Source organism: Ornithodoros turicata, chromosome 10 (genome assembly GCF_037126465.1).
Source record: "Ornithodoros turicata isolate Travis chromosome 10, ASM3712646v1, whole genome shotgun sequence".
NCBI lineage: Eukaryota > Metazoa > Arthropoda > Arachnida > Ixodida > Argasidae > Ornithodoros > Ornithodoros turicata.
Window position 1 is genome coordinate 28,832,365 of NC_088210.1, and position 21,388 is coordinate 28,853,752.

Below are 21,388 nucleotides of genomic sequence, written 5' to 3' on the forward strand. Positions count from 1 at the left end.
TTTCGGTAGAGGACTGGAAGTACTTGTAAATAAATAAATGTGCTTCTTGCAGATAATGGAGTTTTAGAATGGACACCTCCCTGTTTGTAAACAAATGACGTCATAGTGTTCGACAGGGCCACCAATTTGGTAGAGTTGAACTACGCTCAAAGCTAGGGGGGGCGAACAAGGTCCCGCCCGAAAGCCAGGGTCTTGAGGGGACTACGAGGGTCCCTGAAAGGGACGCGACCTTCTGTCCTACTTTTCTTTCAATAGGAGGCAGCGAACAGGTGCCCATTCGGTTAACCCAGCCCGCCCCTTTCGATTTGTTTCGGTTTCAGTCTGTCTACCAACGTCACGATGACGTTTTTCGTCTAGAGGTCTATAGAGGGCTGCACTTCGAGCGTACCCATGCAGTAAACGGGACGTACGAGATACGCTAAACGACGAGACAGTGTTTTACACTAGGACTCCCCCAGTGGCAACCCAAAACGCAAGCACAGTGCACGTGCGGCACACTCAAGCGATATAGCCACACTTTTTTTTTTCGGTTTGTGTACGAAATTCCAATGCTTTGCTTGATGCTACGAAGTTGAACGCACAACGTCGAATTCCAGAGCTTGTCGCCAAAGCTATTTCTGCCGTTAGCACGGGATGGACCTTTGGCTGTGTGCCGCACGTCCTGGTTCGATAGTCTGCATTCGTAGACGTTCTGGACCTGTGTTTCTGTTGTGCTCATCCTGGCTTCGTTGGTATCCCACGTGTCGTGAACGTGCCAGTACACCTACATTGATAACTGCCGAGAAGAGACGCGCCTGAGACCGAAAATATCAGGCACCGTCTTTGCGTCACCGTTGCACGTTCCACAAAAGAGTATCATATTATGTCGGACTAGCAAGATGTTGCAAACTTTGAGTAAGATGTATGTTCTAAATAAAGTGAAAGAAATGAAAGAGGTTGAAGAGGGCGTTCTGCCACATTTCTATGCTGGTATTTATCAGTCACTGTTGCCGACAATTATTGGACGCTGATCGTTAAAAGTTTTTTTTCTTCTTCTAATCAATATCTATCTGTCTGCACTCAAAAGGAAAAACAGAGTAAGCTGGGAAGCAAATGCAGCAAAAAGTTCCCAAGATTATAATTGCTCACCATTATAGTCCCTCAGACACTAACATTTAGTCCCCAGCATTGTAAATAGTCCCCAAACTTTCATAAACTTCCGCTAAAGGGTCTGATCGCAATATAGGGCATCTAGACCACAGAACTAAAATTAGTCCTTTTTTTATCGGAGTTTATCTTGTCAGTTATTCTTATTTTGCAGATCCGTGACATGGAAGAGATTATTCATGACATATCACTCTTAAGATCAAGCTTCCTATCCTGTCTGACATATCTGGCGCCACATATACATCACTCACAGCCATGGAGGCACAGCGCAGGGCGGCTTCACATCTGGCGACTGCTTTCTTCACGGGTTATTTAGCATGATCGTTCCATTCCACTTCGTGAGCGACACAGGCAACTCTCAAGCTGACATGCTGAACGGCCAGACCATTGCAGAGCCTATATTTACCACGAATATCCCGTGAGCTTCTCGGCCATCAAGACCATTACTGAAGGACACCATCTTGCACGAAAGAGCACTAACAATCAGTGCGAACCTATTACTATATGTAACAAGCCGTTTATGTGTGGATGATAGCCACCTGGCACCGCTCTCGATGTCCTCTACAGTCTTCATCTTTAGCTATGACTGTTATAGAATATACGGTGTCGCAACCCTGTTGCATTATATGCTTCTTAAGCGTATGAAACACCTGTTACGAAGCTGCGAGATGTGAATTCGCGCATATGCCCGTGTGACGCTGTCAGGTCGTTTAAACTGGCGTCGTGCAATTCACGGTACAGCTGGAAGCACAGTTAACTTGAACGCGGCTCCGCGACTTGCGGAGCGGGAAGGGAGCCATCCTATAGCGGCATTTAGGCGAAATGAACGGAAAGAGTGTTCCGACTGCCCCACTTGTGATGCGGAGGTGTCCGCCTTGCCATGAACTGTTAAGTAGGCATTGCATCCTTGAGATATCTGCCAGCATACACCTCTACATAATCGCAGCAAGAACGAACAAACGCCGCGATGATGACAACAGCTGGACGGTAATGCGATGCCGAGTCAACAGCCCATTATAAGGTTAACACCCCGACAGCACAACTGGGGCAGTCGAAACATATCATAAGCGCCGCTATGATGGCTCTCTTCCCGCTCTGCAGGTCGGAGGCGTGTTCAAGTTGACTCTGCTTCGAGCTGTACATACAGTCTGGTCTCCACTATCTGTAGAAGAAACCGTAGGCTGCATGGAACTTGTGCAAAAACCGGAACAGAAAACATCTAATCATATGCCTGATCGAAGGTGGGCAACGAGTGAGGTATTTGAGCTATCGTACGTACATACCCCTTTTTTTTGCGAATCCTCGCACACTGCAACGTACTAAATTCCAATAAATACGGGAGAGAAAACAGTATGTCAAACATCATGCTTTCCGTGTCTCTCATCATATCGTGAACGAAAGGATATACACAATACCTTCACAGCGTCAAATCCAGAAGGCAACATAGAACTATACCTCGTCGTAGTGAGTCTTCCGAAGCTGAACTCTTTGCTCGTTAAACAACAACAGCCTGGTAGCCTTTGTTCACGAGTGTCGTTTACTGAAGAATGCGTGCTTTCAATTTCATCCTGCAGACGGCAGGACACGAAGGAAACTGCAAACCTTCGGCATGCGATGTTGGCCTTGATGGAAACGATACCCGATTTTCTTCTTCTATTATCAATACGCACTTACTGTGATAGCAAACGCGTGACTTTGCGTGTTCCTGGGTATTACATTTCTCGAAAAAAACGACAGCAACCTATAAATATCAACCAAGGTATATCTAAACTGGTAGCGAAAACTAGCGAAAATACCAAATCAGACCCATCGGCAAGGCCACCAGCAAGAGGCGCGAGCGATCCTGGGTGTTGACAGTAGAGGTACGGTTGTAAACAGAAAAACTTTGCAACATGGGCGTCGCTTGTGTGTGTACTAATAGGTTATTCATAATTTCAATGTAGAAAATACTTTCTGTTGCCCCGCTCGTGCACATATACGAGATCATGTACCACTCAGTACATTTCCGTATCCTGCTCCTTTGCGCATGTGTCACAGTTGGGGGTGTTTATCCGTGCGTCTCTGTATCCGTACCGTGTGTCCGTGCATTGTAATACGGAGTTCGTAGACTCTTTGGGTCAAACAGGAAGCGACGTTCACATCTCCGTGCTGTAGACCAAGATTAACACGTGTGAACAGGTGAATACAATGCATCCCCTGTTGCTGGGCCCGCGAAAAAAAAAAAGATTTCGTCATGGGACGAGCGGCCATGATAGTGTGAGTGTTAGCAGGAACCAACTGTGCACCAACGATGTCGTGTTTTGTTGCAATGGGCCTATAACGGCCACTCATTGAATAAATGCAAATGTCTAATCACTAGGTGTACGTATAGCTCTGGGTGAGAAATGGGCCTTATGTGAGCCTTCCTAATTTCTGTATGGTCATGCCTTCCTGTTTGGTGTTGTCAAAATCTGTGATAACCGTATGTATTTGGAATTGATATGATTCATTAAACCTGATATGCTTTATTTTTCTGTGTTCTCGTCTGGTATTGTTGACTGGGCGCGGAAAAGGGAATACAGAGCAGGTGAAGTGGGCCAATGTAAACGTGCATGGCTAATTATGCACTAATTATTATTCATACTAGTGACGTCATCTCTGACGTCATTTATTTACAATCGTAGTAGTCCGCGCAACGGATGGATGGCGCTGACCGTCTCAATCATGGCGTCATTCTGAAGACACAGGGGCCTATGGGAGTTGCGCTACCTGTTTAAATATACCTTGTATCAACGGCGTATCATTGGCATGCCATACTGGAACGTATCGGTTTTGTGGCGGTTCTGATCCAGACATTCCAGTTCGGGTTTGCTTCTCGCATCGTAATTTATCGTCGCAGACGCAGATATTGCTGTTACGTGGATGCTTTAGAAACTCAAGAATTATGCTGCAAGTGTGCAGACGTTGATGGTCCGTGTAAAATGAGGGGTAGAGGTCTGCCTGCTCAGCCAAGGCGCCAAAGGAACGCCAGCAGAGGGCCACTTCTTGCGAGTGGGAGAACAATTTTGTTTTAAAATATAGAAACAGACTAAAACTTAAAATTGTATATCTACACCTACCAGCTGACCCAAAGACCAGGCCCCATACACCGCGGCAACCTGTATCACAGAAAAGCATTGGGACAGACATTGCTCCTGCTAAGAGGTATTGCAAAGTCCTCAAGCTCACTTGATGACGAGATAAGCAGAAGAGACGTGGTGGTCGAACCCTCCAACCGATGAAATTTGCTCTATTGCGCTTTGTTTCCGTACACAGTGCAAATATTTTAAAATTGTAAATACAGTTTGTTTGATGAAAGATGAAAGTCACTGAAAAGGTTAGCCAGCTGTAGGACTCGAACCCACATCTTCTGCATTACGATGTGGATTACCAGAAGATGTGGGTTCGAGTCCTACAGCTGGCTAACCTTTTCAGTGACTTTCATCTTTCATCGTTCATTTCTTAGGCAATTTGAGGCTTGTATGTGTCTGTCCTTTCTATGTTGTTCCAGACTCAGAACATCAGTTCTCTCTTGTTCAACAGTTTGTTTGTTTGTTTCTTGTAAATAAATAAAAAAAGAAAGAAAGCTCCCATGGCACACTGGTTAGGATGACCGCTTTTCACGCCAAGACTGGGAGGTGCCGCGGGTTGGAATCCCTGTACCGACTGCGCTGCCTGAGGTTCTCCCTGCGTTTTCCAGCAAACTTCCCAGACAAATGTCGGCCCAGTTCCCTTGGAAGCCGGCCCAGGACGCGTACTTCCCCCTGTGCCCCACTCCTCCCTGCTGTCCTCTCTCCGTCTGTACGCCTTCGGTGTTTTCTTCGCAGTTTTCTTCGCGCGCGCTAACACAAAATAAAAAATAAAAATAAAGACACTGCGATGGTCTCCAGCTCTTTCATGGCAGTTGGCAGTCTCTCAAGATATCGACGCTGACGACTCAGTCAACGTGCTGCGTCGGTGACAGGAAGAAAACAAGAGCGAGACGCAATCTCCGTTGACCACCTGATTGGACGACGACGCGCGGCATGCCGCCAAAAATCGTGCGCTCCGCGGTCGAGGAAAGGCGGAACGCGGTGGCGGCTTCTCCATGACCGCGGCAAGAATTTCCCGTCCCACATACGCGTTACCGCGCGCTGTGCCGCATGTGGGTACGCGGCCTCACTGCGGTGCTGTAGAAGATCTAGAGCACATTCTTCTACATTGCCTACACTACCACCCTTCCCGAACCGTAAACTCTCCGGATACTTTAACGAGCTGGACTCTCGGCCCCTCTCTCTCTCGCAAAATTGTTTGGTCCCTGGCCACATACAGCCTACCAACGCTCTGCCGTCAAAGCCTTCTTGACCTTTCTGGATACCATAGGACTTCGACCCTTATTGTGACGGGGCTCATTAAATTTCATTTCAGTAGAGCATCGCCCCTGGCGATGAAACTCCCCATTCATCATCTAACAACAAAGTTGTTGTTGTTCTCTCGTTCCTGCCAGGACAAGCACTCGGAGGGGGACTAGTTCGGCTTCAGTTGACTGGCACGCAGATACGTGCCACCGCTGCAGCAAAGCGAAACAGTGTGTGCCCGCTTGAGAATCGCGCCCAATGAGCAGGTGGAGAGCCAAAGTGCACAGCAACCAGTGGAGCATAACGGGTAGCAAGAGGGGCAGCTGCAGCACAGGTGCGAACAGTGACCATTGAACAATGCAGCATTAGAAAGATGGTCGCGTTATTAAACCCAACCCAGAATTTCTTTCGCTCCCTCTCAGGGGATGTCCAAGATTTTTGGTTATCAACAAACGAACAAACAGCAAACAACTTTATCGTGAGGTGATTAATGGCGAGTTTCATCGCCAGGGGCGATGCTCTACCCCATTGCTGGAGGTGATGCGGGAAATGAAATAATGAGCCCCTTTTCAGAATAAGGATCGAAGTCCTGTGGTGTCCAGAAAGGTCATGATAGCTTTGAGTACAGAGCGTTGGTGGGCTGGATGTGGCTATCGAAGCAAAGGTACCATGTCACTATACCCAGGAAGAACATCCTACAGAGGGCCAAAGAGACAAGATGAGCCGCCGCAGGACGAACTGAAGGACTTCCTCGCAGCTTCATCTTTCGTTATATTTTCCAAAGAGATTTGCAGGTCATGCTGTATGTCCCGGCGGATGTCTTAAATTCTGCATTTTACCTGACTTACGGCATCAAGCACGATGTAGGAAGCCTTACCATTTTTGACACCGTTCCGGAAAGTCACACGGGCCATTTCAAAAGAGAAAGTCGCGCTCAGAGTTGTGTCAATGCGTCGCCGACGCAAGCATCGAATAAGATGCAAACCAATATCTTCCTTCACATTGCAACGCGATATATTAGGTCTGCTTGTTTTGACACGCCCTGTTGTGGGTACTTTTTTTTAAGACTTCTCGTATGCCAACGACCTTACCCCTTTTGATACAGTGATACCCTGCTTTCACGAGGGGTTGACCCTGGCACGAGATACGGAGAGGCCTTGGTCGGAAATGTAAACATTGCCATTAGTGGGGCGACGAATAAAGCCTCATTGAGGACGGGGTCATTACCGCTACATTCTTTCATAATGATCACTCATCCTACAATTAGAAGGATAGTGTTAATGAAGGAATTTGATGCGTCCTGTACGGTTTTAAATACGTATATTATCACGATAGCATCTGTCTCTTTTTCTTCTTCTTTTTTCTTTTTTTTTAGGCGATAGCTGTGTAGGAGGTCCAACTACCGGTCCGTCTATACTACCGGTCCGTAGGTAGGTCCGTCTATATCTTTATGAGAGGGGGTGGTCACGTGGTCGCCAGACAGTGCTTGTAGTAACTCGAAATTGTTAGATCACTGATTTGACCTAAAATGCATCAGAGTAAAGAGGGCCGCTTTTATTAATGTCACCAATAAAGCTCTTTCATCCATATTAGAAACACCAAGGTCCACTTCGGTATCATGCAGCAGCGCCGACGTGTCAAAAGGTGGGCAAGAAGAAAAAAGACGTTACAAATCGTCTGCCTTATTCATCATCACGTTGTAGACGAACAAATACACTGTTTTCTTTTTGTTCTCTTTCTTTTTCTTTTTTAACGCGCCTATCTATGAATTACCTCCAGACGCTCGTGGCAAGAAGCCATATGGACGAGTAACGACTGCACCACTTCCAATGGTGCCGATTACCCCGATACACGAAACGGCATAAAATAGCAGACGACAGTTATAAAAATAGCAGACGACACTTACTCTTCGTACCGCCTGGCCGCCATGGGTGACCGCTGCTCCGTCGAGCAGACCGACCGAACACTCCTGGTCGGGCACATCGGGTGGTCCATATATTTGCGCCGACATCGTGTTCCACGCGCAAGCTTCCCGCCTGAATGTCACTCTACTGTGCCGGGGTCACAGGTTTTACCTTCCCCCCCACTCGCACAAATCTTTTTATACCGCTATTGGGACTCGTTTGCTAAAGACTCATTAGCGACCGGAGATAAACATTGGGCGATAACGGTAGCTCCGCGCGACAAGGCTGAGACACAGACACACACCCATGGCAGCCATCGTCTGCTTGGTTTGCAATGGTTGTGAAACGAGTTCTTTGATTTCTGTTTCCTTTCCTGCAGCTGGCCGGTGCTCTTTACGCAGCTGCAAATGTGTGACTGGTTGCGCCCTTGCGCATTCTTCTGACAGTGAGAATGTCGGTGCCTTATTTATACCCTCTATTAGACTGGGGTGTCTGTTACGTGGGCGTTCAACGTTTGAAGACTCTCGCTCATAAATGCCAATATATCATTTTTTTGTTCTCGTTGCTCGAAGAATATTGAAACGGATGAATAAACGCAACTTCTATTGTTGCAAGTTTGGAAATTCTCTTTCGTTTTTCATCCCGGTGGCTTCTTCGTTGTGCACTCTTCGAAGAATAAGTGTTACTTTGAGGAGAAAAAAAAAGGTTACGTGAGTGAAGGTAGGAAAGTATAAGGAAGTAAAAACAGTGATAAATATTGTTTCCAAGTAGTGAACAGAAGGTACGTAATAACGTAATAACAATTAGAGCTTCTTTCTGAGCATCCCTTGTGATATCGCGCCCACTAAAACGTATCCCTTTAGAATTTTCAAATGATTTCTTAGTGACCAAAATTCCACTAATTAATGGATGGCAGGTCTCATGGAATTCGTGCACACTCGGATAGAAACTATCTGGAGAGGCCAGCGTGACCACGCTAACCTCTCCATAACCTCATAACAAAGGGAAAAGCAGTTCTCAGTGCGGGCAACCTTCCTGGATTATGACCACTGAGAAAAAAATTTAATACAAGGAAAGTCTATTTACCAAAAATTATAATCGCAAATAAGTTCGTCGAGCAAGGTCGAGTGAAGAGCCGCCGTTGCAAAAGCCAGTTTACCGTTTTTGTGCTAAGTCTCGGTAACAGAGAGAGAGAGTTCTGTAGCAGAGACAATTTTACGACACTTCCTAGGGAGCCCAAATTGCTCGTTAAGCAACAGATAAGCGTTCTTACACTATGCAAATTTCACCTGCAATGTGAAGACATGCTTATCGAAGAAACAGCGTTGCCGATAAGCCCCGATGTGAGTAGCTCAATGGAACGAAAGGGAAACATCATGTCTTATCACCACCTCAGTGACTGATAGTCGGGTTAACGGGCAACAAATGTTTAAGAGACACTTGGGAAAGGGCAAATCCAACAACACGTGCACGTACAAACTCATTGGAGCTCCTATTGTTGGGCTTTACCAACGCACTGCCTCCTCTAACTATCTCGTCACGTGGACGTATAAGGTCGGGATATAGTGGCTGCTTCCCCAACAACACCAAATATCCTCTGGATATACGAATAATGTTGTAACGAATTCGTACATCCAGATGATATTCGTTGTTGTTGGGGTTCAGGCAACAGTGGCAGATCCGCGGGGGCGGTTGGGCGATCGCCCCCAAAACGTCGTTTACACATGTGATTTCAGTTGAGGCAGTTGGAAACATAGAAATCGTAAGGACACAGGCAGGAAGAAAAGTTGGGAGGGACAGATATGGGGGAGAGCAAAGGTTTTAGAGTGCGCTGCCCTCTCCTAACACCCCTGTCCGGAAGCCGCCATGATTGGTACTACCACCAATGTTGCAAAGCTATGTCCACTAACCGCCACTAAAGCTAGCATCGTAAACTTGTTGCAGAGCCAGTGCTCCGACATGAGACCGGAGGACCTCCTCCAATCGAGCATAAGCGCCCCCGTCAGCGGGGTAGCCAGAAAAATAGTTCGGCAGGGGTGCTATGGGGACTTTACGTGGGAGAGGAGGATTTCCCCTCGTTTCCCTCTCTCAAATGCACTACCAAATGTACAATTTCAGGGGGGTTGAACACGCAGAACCCCCCTCCTCTCTGGCTACGCCAGTGGCCCCGTTTCTAAACTCATGAAACGAAGAAAGCGAAGAGCGACACCTATCCACATACTTTTGCTCCACATCACAGTTTCGTGACATCCGTAATATACATATAACCACCTGTCACAAATTCACCTGGTAGCGCATTTAGCAGGCCGCAGTACTTTGCACACAACATCAGAGATGGCGCTACAATGACGTGTGACGTAGCCCCAACGTTTGCGCACCATTTCTTTTGTCTGTTCCTCTAACTTTGCACGTGACTACATGTCGCACTTAGATGAACGTATGTCCGTGGAATTGGCTAGACAGGTGATAAGAAGACATCGGACAGTCGCCAGGCAACAAATCCTGTCGCAGAGAACACGTTGCAGAAACATTAGACTTTGCCAATGAGATGCTGCTGTTCAAGACAGATTAACTTTGTACCAGTGATTTATCCAGATCCCCCAACACCCCCTCAAATATGTGCCGACACCCCGCATTTTTTTTTTTTTTTTCCTGTGCATCCCCTGCAGGAGAATCTTTGTTATTTCAGCTTCAGACACCTGTCGATAAATATGCATTAAGCTGTGATGACGTAATTGTAATAATACCCCCCCCCCCCCGTGCCAGCGATTCTGGATAAACCACTGCGTCGTACATCCGGTGATGAAGCACCAATGAACGCATTTCTTTCGTTTTTGCCAGAGATATCTTCTCACGTTACGTGTGATCCCACATCATGAATGCTAGAGTTTAAGCTTTCTCCACAATCTGCGTTGTGGTATCCTCGAAAAAGTTCTACATCGACCCACAGACGACCTGCGCCCCTACGTCATTGATTATGTAACGCCGCCGCGCAAACCATGCTGGTGGGCATTATCAGCTTTATCAGCCTATCAACCGACGCGTTTTTCCCGCTTCTTGCCCGCCAGAGCAAAAATATAACCTCGAATCAGTCTTCTCGTGACGTCACATGTTTGTAAACAGAGGGTCGTCTATATGTGTAACCAACCCAAGCAGCAGCACATCTTAGCCCAATATTGGCGATATTGGAGCAATATTGGCATATTATTGGACCAATATTGGCAATGCCAATACTGGTCCAATATTGGGTCAATATGTTGTGCTGCTTGGGATGAAACAAAAGCGATGTCTTGAAAGGCAGACGCGGTATCAACCAGGTAAACCAACAGAATGTCCCATTCCGGCACACGAAAGACAATTCGCAGGGTAACTGGAATACGCGTTAAGAAATCGTTTATGTCCCATTTCCTATCATTGGTTGCGGAAACATGCACAGCACTGCGTTCCAGGAGCTCGGCATAAGTACTCGGCACTTGCTCCGCCCGCAAGACGTTAAACTCGGAACCCGCAAGCTCACCGTTCAACGACACAGTCCATACTCCTCTTTCTTTTGATTAAATATTCCATAAACATTAAACATAGGCTCGCTTACCCTGGGAAACAGCGCTGTTTTGGTGATGAGGACCAAGGACTTCTCTCGTGTACACTGCACCCTATAGGAGCTACTGTTGACGGCACGCGTAAGTAATTGCAACAGTGCACCAGTAGGGCACAGCTGGTGTGCAACCTGTCGACAGTGGTATAGACAAACAGTACCCTATTGAAAAAGACTCTGCGTTGTTTGTGGAACAGCGCATGCAGTCGATGCATGTACTGAACAATGCATGCCTGTACCAAACTGACCTACCCGTCGTTATTAGTTTTAGAAAAGGGTACACTGGCATGCGCAGTGACGCCCCCTTATTTCTTTTTGGGCCCCAAATCTTTTGGATACGCTAATCTAAAACTCTCTAATTTTGTTTCCACATTTAGTGACGTCACTTCATTTTTCCCACATCACCGGGATGTCATATACATAGTCTTGCTTCAGTTGTTACAGTTCATGTTCCTGATCTATTAGATCACCGACGGTGTCAAGGCTAATCTCATACAAAAACCTGTTGGGGTTCACACCACACAGCTAGGGAAATCAACCTTTTCTTTCTTTTTTAACATAACAACAACGCACTAGACGTTCCCTCGACTTAGTTTCCAGGCTCGACTTTCCAGTAGTTGACAGGCTTCCCATACCAGAATAAATAGGAGAACTGGGACGTACCTGAAACAGGTAGTTCAAGGCAATTTGTGCGGAGTTCCTCTTCTAGTTGTTGCCAAACTGGAGGTGCAAATCCCGGTTGGTCTTGAAATCTTTCGCTCCAAACGATGCAGAGCTCAATACCAAGAGTGTTCGCTTTCATTTTGGTCACACATACTCTCATTCATAACGGGCAATGTAATGTGAGCCATAGCTACCATCCACCAAACCGCCCACGCCAGTTCAGCGACACAGCGACCTGCATCTGCCGAAATTGGAGAAATGACGCACGCGCAATGAGTAGGCCTGGTACACCGTCTGAAGAGGAACGTCTGGAGAGGAGCGGCTCCAAGAACGATTGTGAACAAGGCGAGCTTAGAAGCCATCGGCGTGGACATCGACCCTGAAGTCGTCTGACTGGTTTTCTGGTCAAACGACGTCCTGAATGACATTGTACTGGAATGCGCAAGCAATGTCAAGTTAGCTGACACGCGTGCGCCACTCAGCTCATTAGAATTCAACTTCAAGAATAACTTTTTTCGGTGCATTATCATGCAGGTTGTGTCCGAAGAGGCGCACCTAAGTACGAGAAGCAGCATTGCGTGAGAACAGCCTTACATTGAGCTGGTTGCCATGAGAAGCAACAAGGTGGCCCTCCAGACCATTGAATTCTAGTGGCCACTGGTACAAATACTGTGCAAACAAATAACACATTTTCAATAGATATATCAATCGAGCTAGAACCATAGTTCTAGCTGTGTACCAACGACGACAACACAGGCCTTTTTTACAACTCTGGCGCATTCGCAGCTTTAGCAAGCACAGACGTTTCTTGCAGTACCGGTACCACCGCACTTGCGCTACTGGCGTTTATTATACTGCTGGCTGCATTTTACTCCGAACAATTTCTGCAATCCACAGTATTCCAACAACTGTAGCAGATCCTCCGACCACGTCAATGAGTCCAGTGTACGACCCAGCGACATCCTTGAAGTGCCCTGAAAAATAGAGCGCCGTATGTTTCGTGGTATGCTCCCTGCTCCGTTGTACTGTTGGGGACAAAGTTGTCTAAAATCTCCAGCCTGTGGCCGAGCAGTCCCCTATCGGCGACGTCGCCGCACGAAGGAACTATACCATTACTGTCTCCGAGGTAAGGCCACGCAGCGCCAGCTGTCGGGTGAGAGTACCATCGCATTCTCAGCGTCGTCTGCTAGGGAGAGCGGTTGAGCGCGGCCTCCCCTCGGGAAGGGTATTGGTATAGTTCCATCGTGCGCGACGTCGCCGATAGGGGATCGCTCCGCCACAGGCTGGAGATTTGAGGCAATTCAGCACAATTTAGGTGCGGATATGTTACGCAGTGAGATATGTTGCCGCTTACTCGACAGCGCTGGTACACCGAAGAACGCAATGCCCATGGCGCATCTGCAGATCCCAAGAGAAATGCCTAGGGTCTTCGTGCCGAGATAGTCCGCCATAAGAGGACCAAGTAAGATGACGACACTGCCGTTGCTCCAGCCGAAAATCGCACATAGCAGCGCCGTAGCGTTATACGACGTTATCCTGGGCAGGATGAAAAGAACAGACCCAATGCTTGAGAAGTTCAACATGGCCATCATTTTCCTGTCCAGGACACGCCGGTCTGAGAGGATCCCGGACAGCAGTCTTGCACCAGCGTCCGTTATCGCAGAAATTGAAAGCAGCCACGTTCCCCTGCGCTTATCGAAGCCTTTTTCGTCGGTGCAAAAGTCCACTAGAATGACATAGATGACCTGGACGTAGGTTGCCGCAATTCCGCTTATAACGATTAAGTAGAAGACCGGATTGTAAAGGAAGTTAAAATGGGTCAGAAGAACTGTCTTTGTGGCACCGTCTTGTCCGTTGCGACCTCTGCGAATGTAGAGAATGCCTCGTTATATAAACCATTTCTTTACATTTTTCTAACGGCATTATACTTACTTCGTGTTGTGGTCATCTCCTTCGAAGTTCTTTGTGAGCGTCATGTGGTGGGATATAGCAGCCACCGTCGCGGACGCGTTTTGATCTGTCAAGCTCTTGAAAGGTTCTTGCTGTATCGGCACCACTTTCCTACGACTACTGTAGCTCCTCGTTCCCGAAGTTTGGGGAGTTCGATAAATCAGCGACCCGGATAGACCGTTGAAGCACAAACCACCGGAGATCAAGAGGGCTCCTCGAAGTCCGTAATAGTCGATAAGATATAAAATAGCGCTCGGATAAAGAAAGGCGGCAAGAACGCCACCCGTATAGTTGATGCCACTACCGGTTGCCCTGTACGTCTGGAAATTCTTGCAGATGGTAACGTCGTTGGCTGTGAACACGAATCCGCTGCCCACACCTGGCAAATGCGAAATGTAAGTGACCCGCGAAGGGTAATCTTAATAAATACAAGTTTCTTTTCAAGCCTTTATCTTACCATTAAGGACACCCAGTAGGACGGTCAATGTCGCCGCGTCGTCCGCAAACACACATGCCACAGTGCTCATTCCAACAATAGTCGTCCCAACTAGCGAAATTGTCCGCGTCTCCAAGAACATCGTCAAGAAACCTACAAGTGGTCCTGCGGGGACACACGTGCGAGGTAAAAAAGGTGTCCAGCCCATATAGTGCCTCAACAACGACAAGAGACACTTACATAAACATAACCAACCTAAGAAGCAGGCGACGCTGAAGAAAAGAGTAGTGGCCCAAGTAGCTTGCTCTCTTGTGGTACAGTACGTCTTAAGAATAGCGTAGAACACCACACCGCCAGAGCGTTGCACAATGGACGTCCAGAACATATTCCAACTGCAAGCCAGTGCCACTTTCCAGCTGGATGCCGAGTCTAGATCGTATGTTGTCTGCCCTCCCATGATAACAACGTGATACGAGCTAGTAAATAAAAGTCCAAAAAGCTCGATCCACTTGTGATATCGCCGGTACCAACAGAGTGAGCAAGCAGTTCCTGAGGTCTTCGCGCGAAGGTCTTCGCTCTAAAACACAGCCAAACGGCTTCTCAGCGCTGATTCGGTGTTGTCGTTAGCGGTTTCCATTATGTGCATTTATAACGGGAAGCTACGATGGACTATCTCAATATTGACCGTACGTTCGAAGCTGCCGAAACTAGGATCGATGGCCTTGAATATGCGTTGGCTTCAGAACAGGATATTGAATTCTCGGCAGAGCCGCGTGCCTCGGAGCAGTTCACCCTAGAGTCACTACATAAGCTAGTTCACCCTAATTTCGTCATAATCTTCGAAGGTGAATATTTTATCGTACTACGTAGATTATAAACTCATCGGTCATTCTGTGCCCGAAGGACCTCCAACGATGCGATCAAAGGATGCATTCCTTATCATCTCGGGTCGATCTGTCGTACAAGGGCGAGTTTCTTTGCGGTAATTTGGAGCGGTTCGTTTGACCAGTGTGCGGTTCAAGTAGGTATACAGATTACAGCTCCTAGATAGTCCTGGTGACAGCACGTTACAGTTTTTGATGTGAAAGGCGTTGGAGTCACACATATATCGTGGTGCTCCATGGCGCACAAAGGGATGGTCGTCATCACAATAAAGACATGGTCACGGTTGAAGATACTCACACGTAAACAACGTATCATATTATAAATTGTTTAATTCTTTCCTAATGGGGCTTTAGACCGTTACAGTGTCAGCAGTATTCCAGGAGCAAAAAAAAAAAAGAGAGAGAGAGAGAGATATGCAATGCATTGTATACAGTAATCATTCAACAGTAAGTCATCTCATCATCATCTCTGTCATCATGGGAAGTCTTCTCCCAGCTTAAAACGCAACCTTCTCACAAGTGCATTGCAGTGCATTACGTACGACGCGGTATCTGTTATAAGTTGATTTATTACTAGAATCCTGATGCGAGCCCTCCAATACCACCGCCACCAGATGGACCAGCAAGACCGGCGGAACCGGCTGAGCCAGACGAACCGGCCGAGCCAGACGAACCGGCCACACCACCGCTACCGGCTGGGCCAGCAGAGCCGGCATGACTAGCAGAACCGGCGGAACCGACAGAGCCGGAAGAACCAGCGGAAGCACCAGGACCAGCAGATCCGCCGGCACCTGTATGACCAGCGGAACCAGCGGGACCGGCAGTATCAGCAGGACCAGCGGTATCAGCAGGGCCAGCGGTATCAGCAGGACCGGCGGTATCAGCTGGACCGGCGGCACCGTCCTCAGATCCCGCAGCAGCAGCATCGTCCCCCTTGGTCGCTTGCTCGTCAACGAAAGCAGTGTCACTGAGCTGCCCAATTCCTGGTTTCGGTTCCGAAGTCACAGAGGGAACACCATCAGTAGCGTCCATGTCTGAAAGAGATGCGTTATTAATATGCACGATCACTTGGGTCATCCAGCTATACAATAATTCATGTAGGACACACATGTCGCGCCGTTGTTAAATTATTACTGGTTTGTATGTATTGCTAATTTGCTCTTTTTTTTTTAAGTTACCACGTTTAGGTACCATATAAGTTGTTGCGCTAAACTCACTTAAGTAAGCATCCTTCTTGATTCCTGGAGGGCCTTTCAGCTTTGTCGGGTCCTCGGTTGGAACTGCAAAAGCAGACAAACAACTGCCTTAATGAGCTGCATACTGATATTTACTTGATGGCATAAAACATGTGGTCCGAAACTGCATCTGAAGTACGTCACTCCAGTACATGGACAACTTAGCACCATACATATACACTCTAGACCTATCTATAAGGTCTTAAATGGCAGGCCTTGTAAGTGCGTCCAGGCTCAGACGTCCAATCCCAGACAGGAATACGCCATACGCTGTAAGCCTATAATCTGCTAGGCGCACTTAGAACCAAGTACATATAGCTACGTGAACTCACTGTCTTCACATCCTGCATTGGGAGGGTAGTCGCAAGCACTGGTGTTCTTGTTAAAGTGTAGTCCTGGTGGACAGTCCAGCTTCATTCCGAACGAGCCACTGCAGACGGTGTACTTGGTACAGTCGTCCGGGTCAGCTATATACACAGGCTTCGTACCAGGAGTCTTCGGGCAAGAAGACACGCTAGGAGCAGCATCGAACGCCGCTGACTTTACACTTGCCACCATGGCAAAGGCCAATGACAAAACCAGCACCTTCATTCTGAAAAGCAATAAAGTTGGAATGGCTTTGAGAGGGAGTTATTCGAAGAGCAATCTTCTTCTGCCAACCTATATGGTCGTAGAATTCGCGACCACACGCCAAGAACTGTTCCCTAATTTAGGCCCTTCGATTGGAAGTACTCCCCATTTTGGTCTTCTGGCCCATAAATTTAGTCCCCCAGCTCTGTCAATAGTCCTTTAAAATTCGCATAGACTTCTGTGCATCTAGTCCCGAAAGGCACTAACGGGTGTAGCAATGCATCAGTACAGTGCTGGACAAAAGTTTACGGAACACGATTCCTTCCTCGGAGTGACATGCTAGCAGCGGGTGGGGCCGTACGGACTTAGAGACATGTGCCTGGGTAACCCAGTCACCTGTTTTTAATTCCGTACGGTACCAGTCACTGCTAGCATGTCACTCTGGGGAACGAATGCTCCGGAGCGTGTTCCGTAAACTTCTGTCCAGCACTGTACTAAAAGGACTAGGCAAAAGGACTTTCTTAGAGCGTGTATGGATGTATCAAGAATTGCAAATATGTTTCAACGACAGATTCTGTTAGAAATGGCATTCCCTAGACGGCTGCGTGATATTCAAATTGATAAAATTTCCCCGTTCTTGATTCTTCGGTATTATCCCATAGACCTGCGCTATCTGTTAAGCACCAGTACGACTCTATGCCATAGAAGACTATGCGTCTAATAAGTTTATCAATGGCAACTGCCCTCTAGGTTTTGCCAGGTACTTACGTCCAACGATACTTGAGCCTACTGCGGTATTGTAAAGAATGAAGCTTACCTGCGAGAAGCTGTATGCCGTTCCTTCAATGATCCACAGGTACTGTAGCGGAGGAACCGCCGAAGGACGGCTATTTATTGCACAGGAGCAACAGCGCGAAGCACTTTGAGGTGTCTCTGACGTGAAATGCATATCGGAACCAAACAGAGTGTCCTCAGACTTTTATGGTACCCTCTATTGCGGCCGAGATTTGAGCGCGTCATATCAACTGTGCCCGGACACCAGTCGATAAGGAGGGAGAAACAAAGAGACGATGCCATATAATAACTGTAAGCAACAATAAAAGAGTTTATTCGTGAATGGTATTGTAAACGCCTACTCTTTTTCGTGGAATTTCACGCAGACATCCGAAGCAATCTTCGCAGGTGTAATCACTGCCGCACTTCGGAGCAACGTTCCATCCGGCATCCATCCGGCGTGGCTGTAGGTGAATGGGAATACGTATGTCTATTCGGCCGGACGTGTGACGTTATGCAGTCGGATAATTTATGCGTTCCGACAGAAATAGTATCAACAGTTGGAGAATGAATAAAGGTTGTGTGAACTCCGAAATGCCTCCAGGACATGGCCAGCAGTCACGCGAGCCATCAGTAGTAAGAATACCACAATTTCATCAAGTGTGTAATCCCTTGCAACAGCAACGTCGCTGGGCGAACGTGCGTTGACCTTCGAGATGCGGGCTTGCAGGAGATGAACCTTGACTGCATACCCCACCAGGGTTAATTTGGGTTAGGTTAACTTGGGTTCGGCACTACTCCACAGCGAAACTTGTCGCTATCAATATCGTTGTGTGGCTTGAAGCCTTCCTCGATTATCACAGGCATGTGGCAGTGAGGAAGGCCACGCTTCTCGAATTCGGCCACTGTCACGGAGGCTGCCACTTCTTCAAGTATGAGCTTCTCGTGGGTATCCTGCCAGGGTTCTTGGTGTCTCAACTTCAAGACTCTGGTGGTGAGATCTAGACCGTTTTCAGGAAACTGGCTATAGGCAAGAGATACTCTCTGATTTCGCTCCCTTGAGGACTGTATGTAATGGTGAGGATGATGGATGGCATCCCATGGCGAGACAGCTTGACAGCTCTGCTGCATGTTTCTCGGGCTGCCTTGAAAGGAAGACGTGAGGACAATTCTCTTTACAGACGGACCATTGGCATCTTAAGATGCCAATGGTGATAAGAGTTAGTACGAAGCTCTTCCTGAAGTACCATCTGATAGTTCAGTGGATTGTGCTTCACACAACAGTTAACGACGAATTGCTGAAGCAGCTTTCCGCCGTGCGGTAGAGGGTTGATTTCGCCACCACGGATAGAGAAAGACTGGAAGAGTAGCCTTTCAGAGTGACCTTGTTTCAGAGTTCTTCGAGTCGGCATGCAGTCTTCTTCTGCCGGGAAGAACAGATGACACGTGAGAGGATCGCATTTCTTGTCGACGTTGACAATCTGTTTCAGAGTTCCCCCTCTTTGACGGACGGCAAGACTTCGAGATGCAGGAACGAACGTTGTCGTCTTCGGCCACAGCGACCTCGCGTTCGTCGTCGGACGCACGGGCGAGTTCTTTCTCTGCGGTCTCCACTTCTCGCATAATACTGAATGCCTGAGCGAATGCCTGATGGAAGCGACGTGACGGCCTAGTCTCTGTATGAACCCGACACCCAGCCTGTGTTCTGAATGTCCTCCAGTGTATGTTGTGCTGCGTCTAAAGTGTTGCCTCTGCTGTCCCTTTTGTGGAGGAAGTGGTCAAACAGAGTAGCAAATCTTGTCAGGTGCAGTGGAAGCGCTGCTGCCCCCTCGGATGCAAAACTCGAGCACCCATTGTTATCACTGCGAGGTATTGGCGGCTCCTGAGGTTTCTGACCCCCCCCCCCCCCCATAAGTCTACCTCTACCGAATCTGTGGATACTCCGCGTTTTCTCGACCTGCATATGTTCTCTGCGTCGACTGCGTTGCTTTTGCTTCAATAGGTCAAAGAAAGTGATGCTCAACTTGAAGAGAGCGAAAGGCGACTACTAGCACAGCTATTTACAGATTTCACGCCAGGAGGCGTCGAACCCGCAACCTCCCGGATGTACGATATCCGCCCACCAACGCCGAGCCACATGTGCCCCTTTTCTAGAAGACTATACACTATTATTTTCTTGTCAGCAGTGAGGTGAGGTAGCAGGCTCAAAACCCTGTCTCATTCGTCACGCCGTCCATCAGGAGTGACCATGCAAAATATTTTAGCTGTGGCGCACAACTGTCACTGCGCAATCACATTTACAAAAGCAGTCGGAAAAAGCAGCTGCAAACGGCCGACACGATCCTCGCGTGACATCGCTTATACCCACTTGAGCCGCGCAAGTCTACGTCACGAGTCACGTGCCAGGGGAACACGCTACGTCACGACGTTCCCTCCCCATTCTCCGATACGCTCTTTCCATCTGAAGTCGCCGACCATCGGCGCGCGCGAACGCATTACAGCTCCGACCAAAAATATATTACGCGCGCTTCCATTACACGCACGGTTGCACACTGACCATGTTTCGAAATGAAGTGTCGCTGACGACGTATTGTAGGGGACACGGTTAGCTAGAATTCTCTGTCAGTATTTTCACGGCCCGTATTTGCTCTTGAAAGTGTTGTGCAAATATTGTATTTGAAGGTGGACCATGTGCTACCCGCGTTTTTTACTCAAACAAAATAGTCATGCAACACCTGGACATTTGAGATGGAATACATCACTGGGTGCTGATTTTAGACAACCGTCTCCCCTACAGTACATGAGAAGGAGAGCGTGTTTATTTAAAAAACGCATTAAATACTCGCGGAAAGAAAACACATGACTTAGCTTCCACGTATCCGATTATGCGCCACATTATCGGATACCCCACGGTCAATGCACGTGCTACATTCTCCGCCCGCGGAAATATGTGTCAGAGTGCCTCCATTTCGAGAGCAAAGGGGATGACCCAACCAAAGGTCCTTCTGCAGGTTCCAATTGCCATGACAACGGCGACGTACTCGCAGGCTGACGTCATGCGTGACGTTGCATGAGAGTGAAGCGCAGGTTTCGTCGTCTGCAATTACGGCACGTTTCGACAAATTCCTCAAAAACGACTTGGTTATTCCGAATGAAACTTTGACGGTTGTACTAGTACGGTACTCGTGAAGATAGTTTTGGCTAAGTTTCGGAATCGCCCCGGCTGTACGAAACCGTCGCTTTAAAGGGACGGCCTCGTACCCCCTGCCCCTCTCATAAAGCGTACCATTCGGTTCCCATTTGTTGAAACATGGAATACCGCAAATTTACTCGACAAAGCACGTCACGGCTATTAAATAACCGAATTAAATTGATAAAGTTTGCAGAGCTTGCCACGATCTGTGTTGGCAACAATAAGAACGGCTACGCAACACATACAAAAAAAAACATGCGTGTATGTTTGTGTTTTTCATGTTGCCCATGCCCAAGCTTGCTTCATCATCGGTATCAACCACCAAGTAGCCTGCGTTTACGCTATTTAATCAATCTTTATTTTACCGTGTTATCTCTAATAAAATACTCACGTTTTTAAATTTGGTGCATAGCTTTCGTACCAAGAACCATAAACACAAAAACACTGCATATATTGAGGATTTCTACTGCATATTTAGAAGGTTTTCAGTGCATAGTTGCACGCATATTTCAGGAGTTTTTAGTGCATATTTACCCACACTCTAGCGATAAGTTAGCCACCTCAACGGCAGAGTATGCAAAGAAGGGAGTGCAGCTGCAACGCTGTCACCGACAATGACAATGCGCAACTTGTAAGCCAACACGGATCCACTTTAGAAATGCACACTCCCCAACTCACACTCG

At 47.6% G+C, this 21,388-nt stretch overlaps 3 protein-coding genes across 5 annotated transcripts in view; all 3 read right to left on the reverse strand.

Moving 5' to 3' along the window:
- Window positions 1-7,695, reverse strand: part of LOC135369724 (cationic amino acid transporter 4-like) — a 34,353-nt gene extending 26,658 nt beyond the window's left edge. Inside the window, exon 1 of one of the 3 annotated variants that reach the window (XM_064603237.1) lies at window positions 7,408-7,695. In XM_064603237.1, coding sequence (XP_064459307.1) covers window positions 7,408-7,512 — 105 coding nt within the window. In that variant the 5' untranslated portion in view covers window positions 7,513-7,695. Of the gene's footprint in view, window positions 1-2,561; window positions 2,731-7,407 lie in introns of those variants that run through there. The other 2 variants (XM_064603241.1, XM_064603238.1) reach the window with 2 other exon arrangements.
- A 4,817-nt stretch (window positions 7,696-12,512) lies between these two features.
- Window positions 12,513-14,506, reverse strand: LOC135369779 (monocarboxylate transporter 14-like). The gene is made up of 5 exons (XM_064603298.1): window positions 14,305-14,506; window positions 14,071-14,214; window positions 13,596-13,992; window positions 13,018-13,526; window positions 12,513-12,637 (listed from the first exon to the last, which is right to left on the reverse strand). The coding sequence occupies exons 1-5, from the start codon at window positions 14,504-14,506 to the stop codon at window positions 12,513-12,515; spliced, it is 1,377 nt and encodes a 458-aa protein (XP_064459368.1).
- A 739-nt stretch (window positions 14,507-15,245) lies between these two features.
- LOC135370422 (collagen alpha-1(I) chain-like) lies at window positions 15,246-17,686 on the reverse strand. Its single transcript, XM_064604163.1, has 4 exons — window positions 17,556-17,686; window positions 16,501-16,760; window positions 16,151-16,213; window positions 15,246-15,967 (listed from the first exon to the last, which is right to left on the reverse strand). Exons 2-4 carry the CDS (start codon window positions 16,757-16,759, stop codon window positions 15,507-15,509), a joined length of 783 nt encoding a protein of 260 aa, XP_064460233.1. The 5' UTR covers window position 16,760; window positions 17,556-17,686; the 3' UTR covers window positions 15,246-15,506.
- Between the last annotated feature and the right edge of the window lie 3,702 nt (window positions 17,687-21,388).

Excerpts from the sequence above, each read along its gene's own strand:
- LOC135370422 (XM_064604163.1), bottom strand. The coding sequence starts at position 16,759 with ATGAAGGTGCTGGTTTTGTCATTGGCCTTTGCCATGGTGGCAAGTGTA. Across the intron at positions 16,214-16,500 it reads CAATGCAGGATGTGAAGACA|TTCCAACCGAGGACCCGACA; the intron begins GTGAGTTCACGT and ends CTGCTTTTGCAG. Across the intron at positions 15,968-16,150 it reads CAAGAAGGATGCTTACTTAA|ACATGGACGCTACTGATGGT; the intron begins GTGAGTTTAGCG and ends CATCTCTTTCAG.
- LOC135369779 (XM_064603298.1), bottom strand. The coding sequence starts at position 14,506 with ATGGGAGGGCAGACAACATACGATCTAGACTCGGCATCCAGCTGGAAA. Across the intron at positions 14,215-14,304 it reads CAGCGTCGCCTGCTTCTTAG|GACCACTTGTAGGTTTCTTG; the intron begins GTTGGTTATGTT and ends GTGTCCCCGCAG. Across the intron at positions 13,993-14,070 it reads CCTACTGGGTGTCCTTAATG|GTGTGGGCAGCGGATTCGTG; the intron begins GTAAGATAAAGG and ends CGCATTTGCCAG.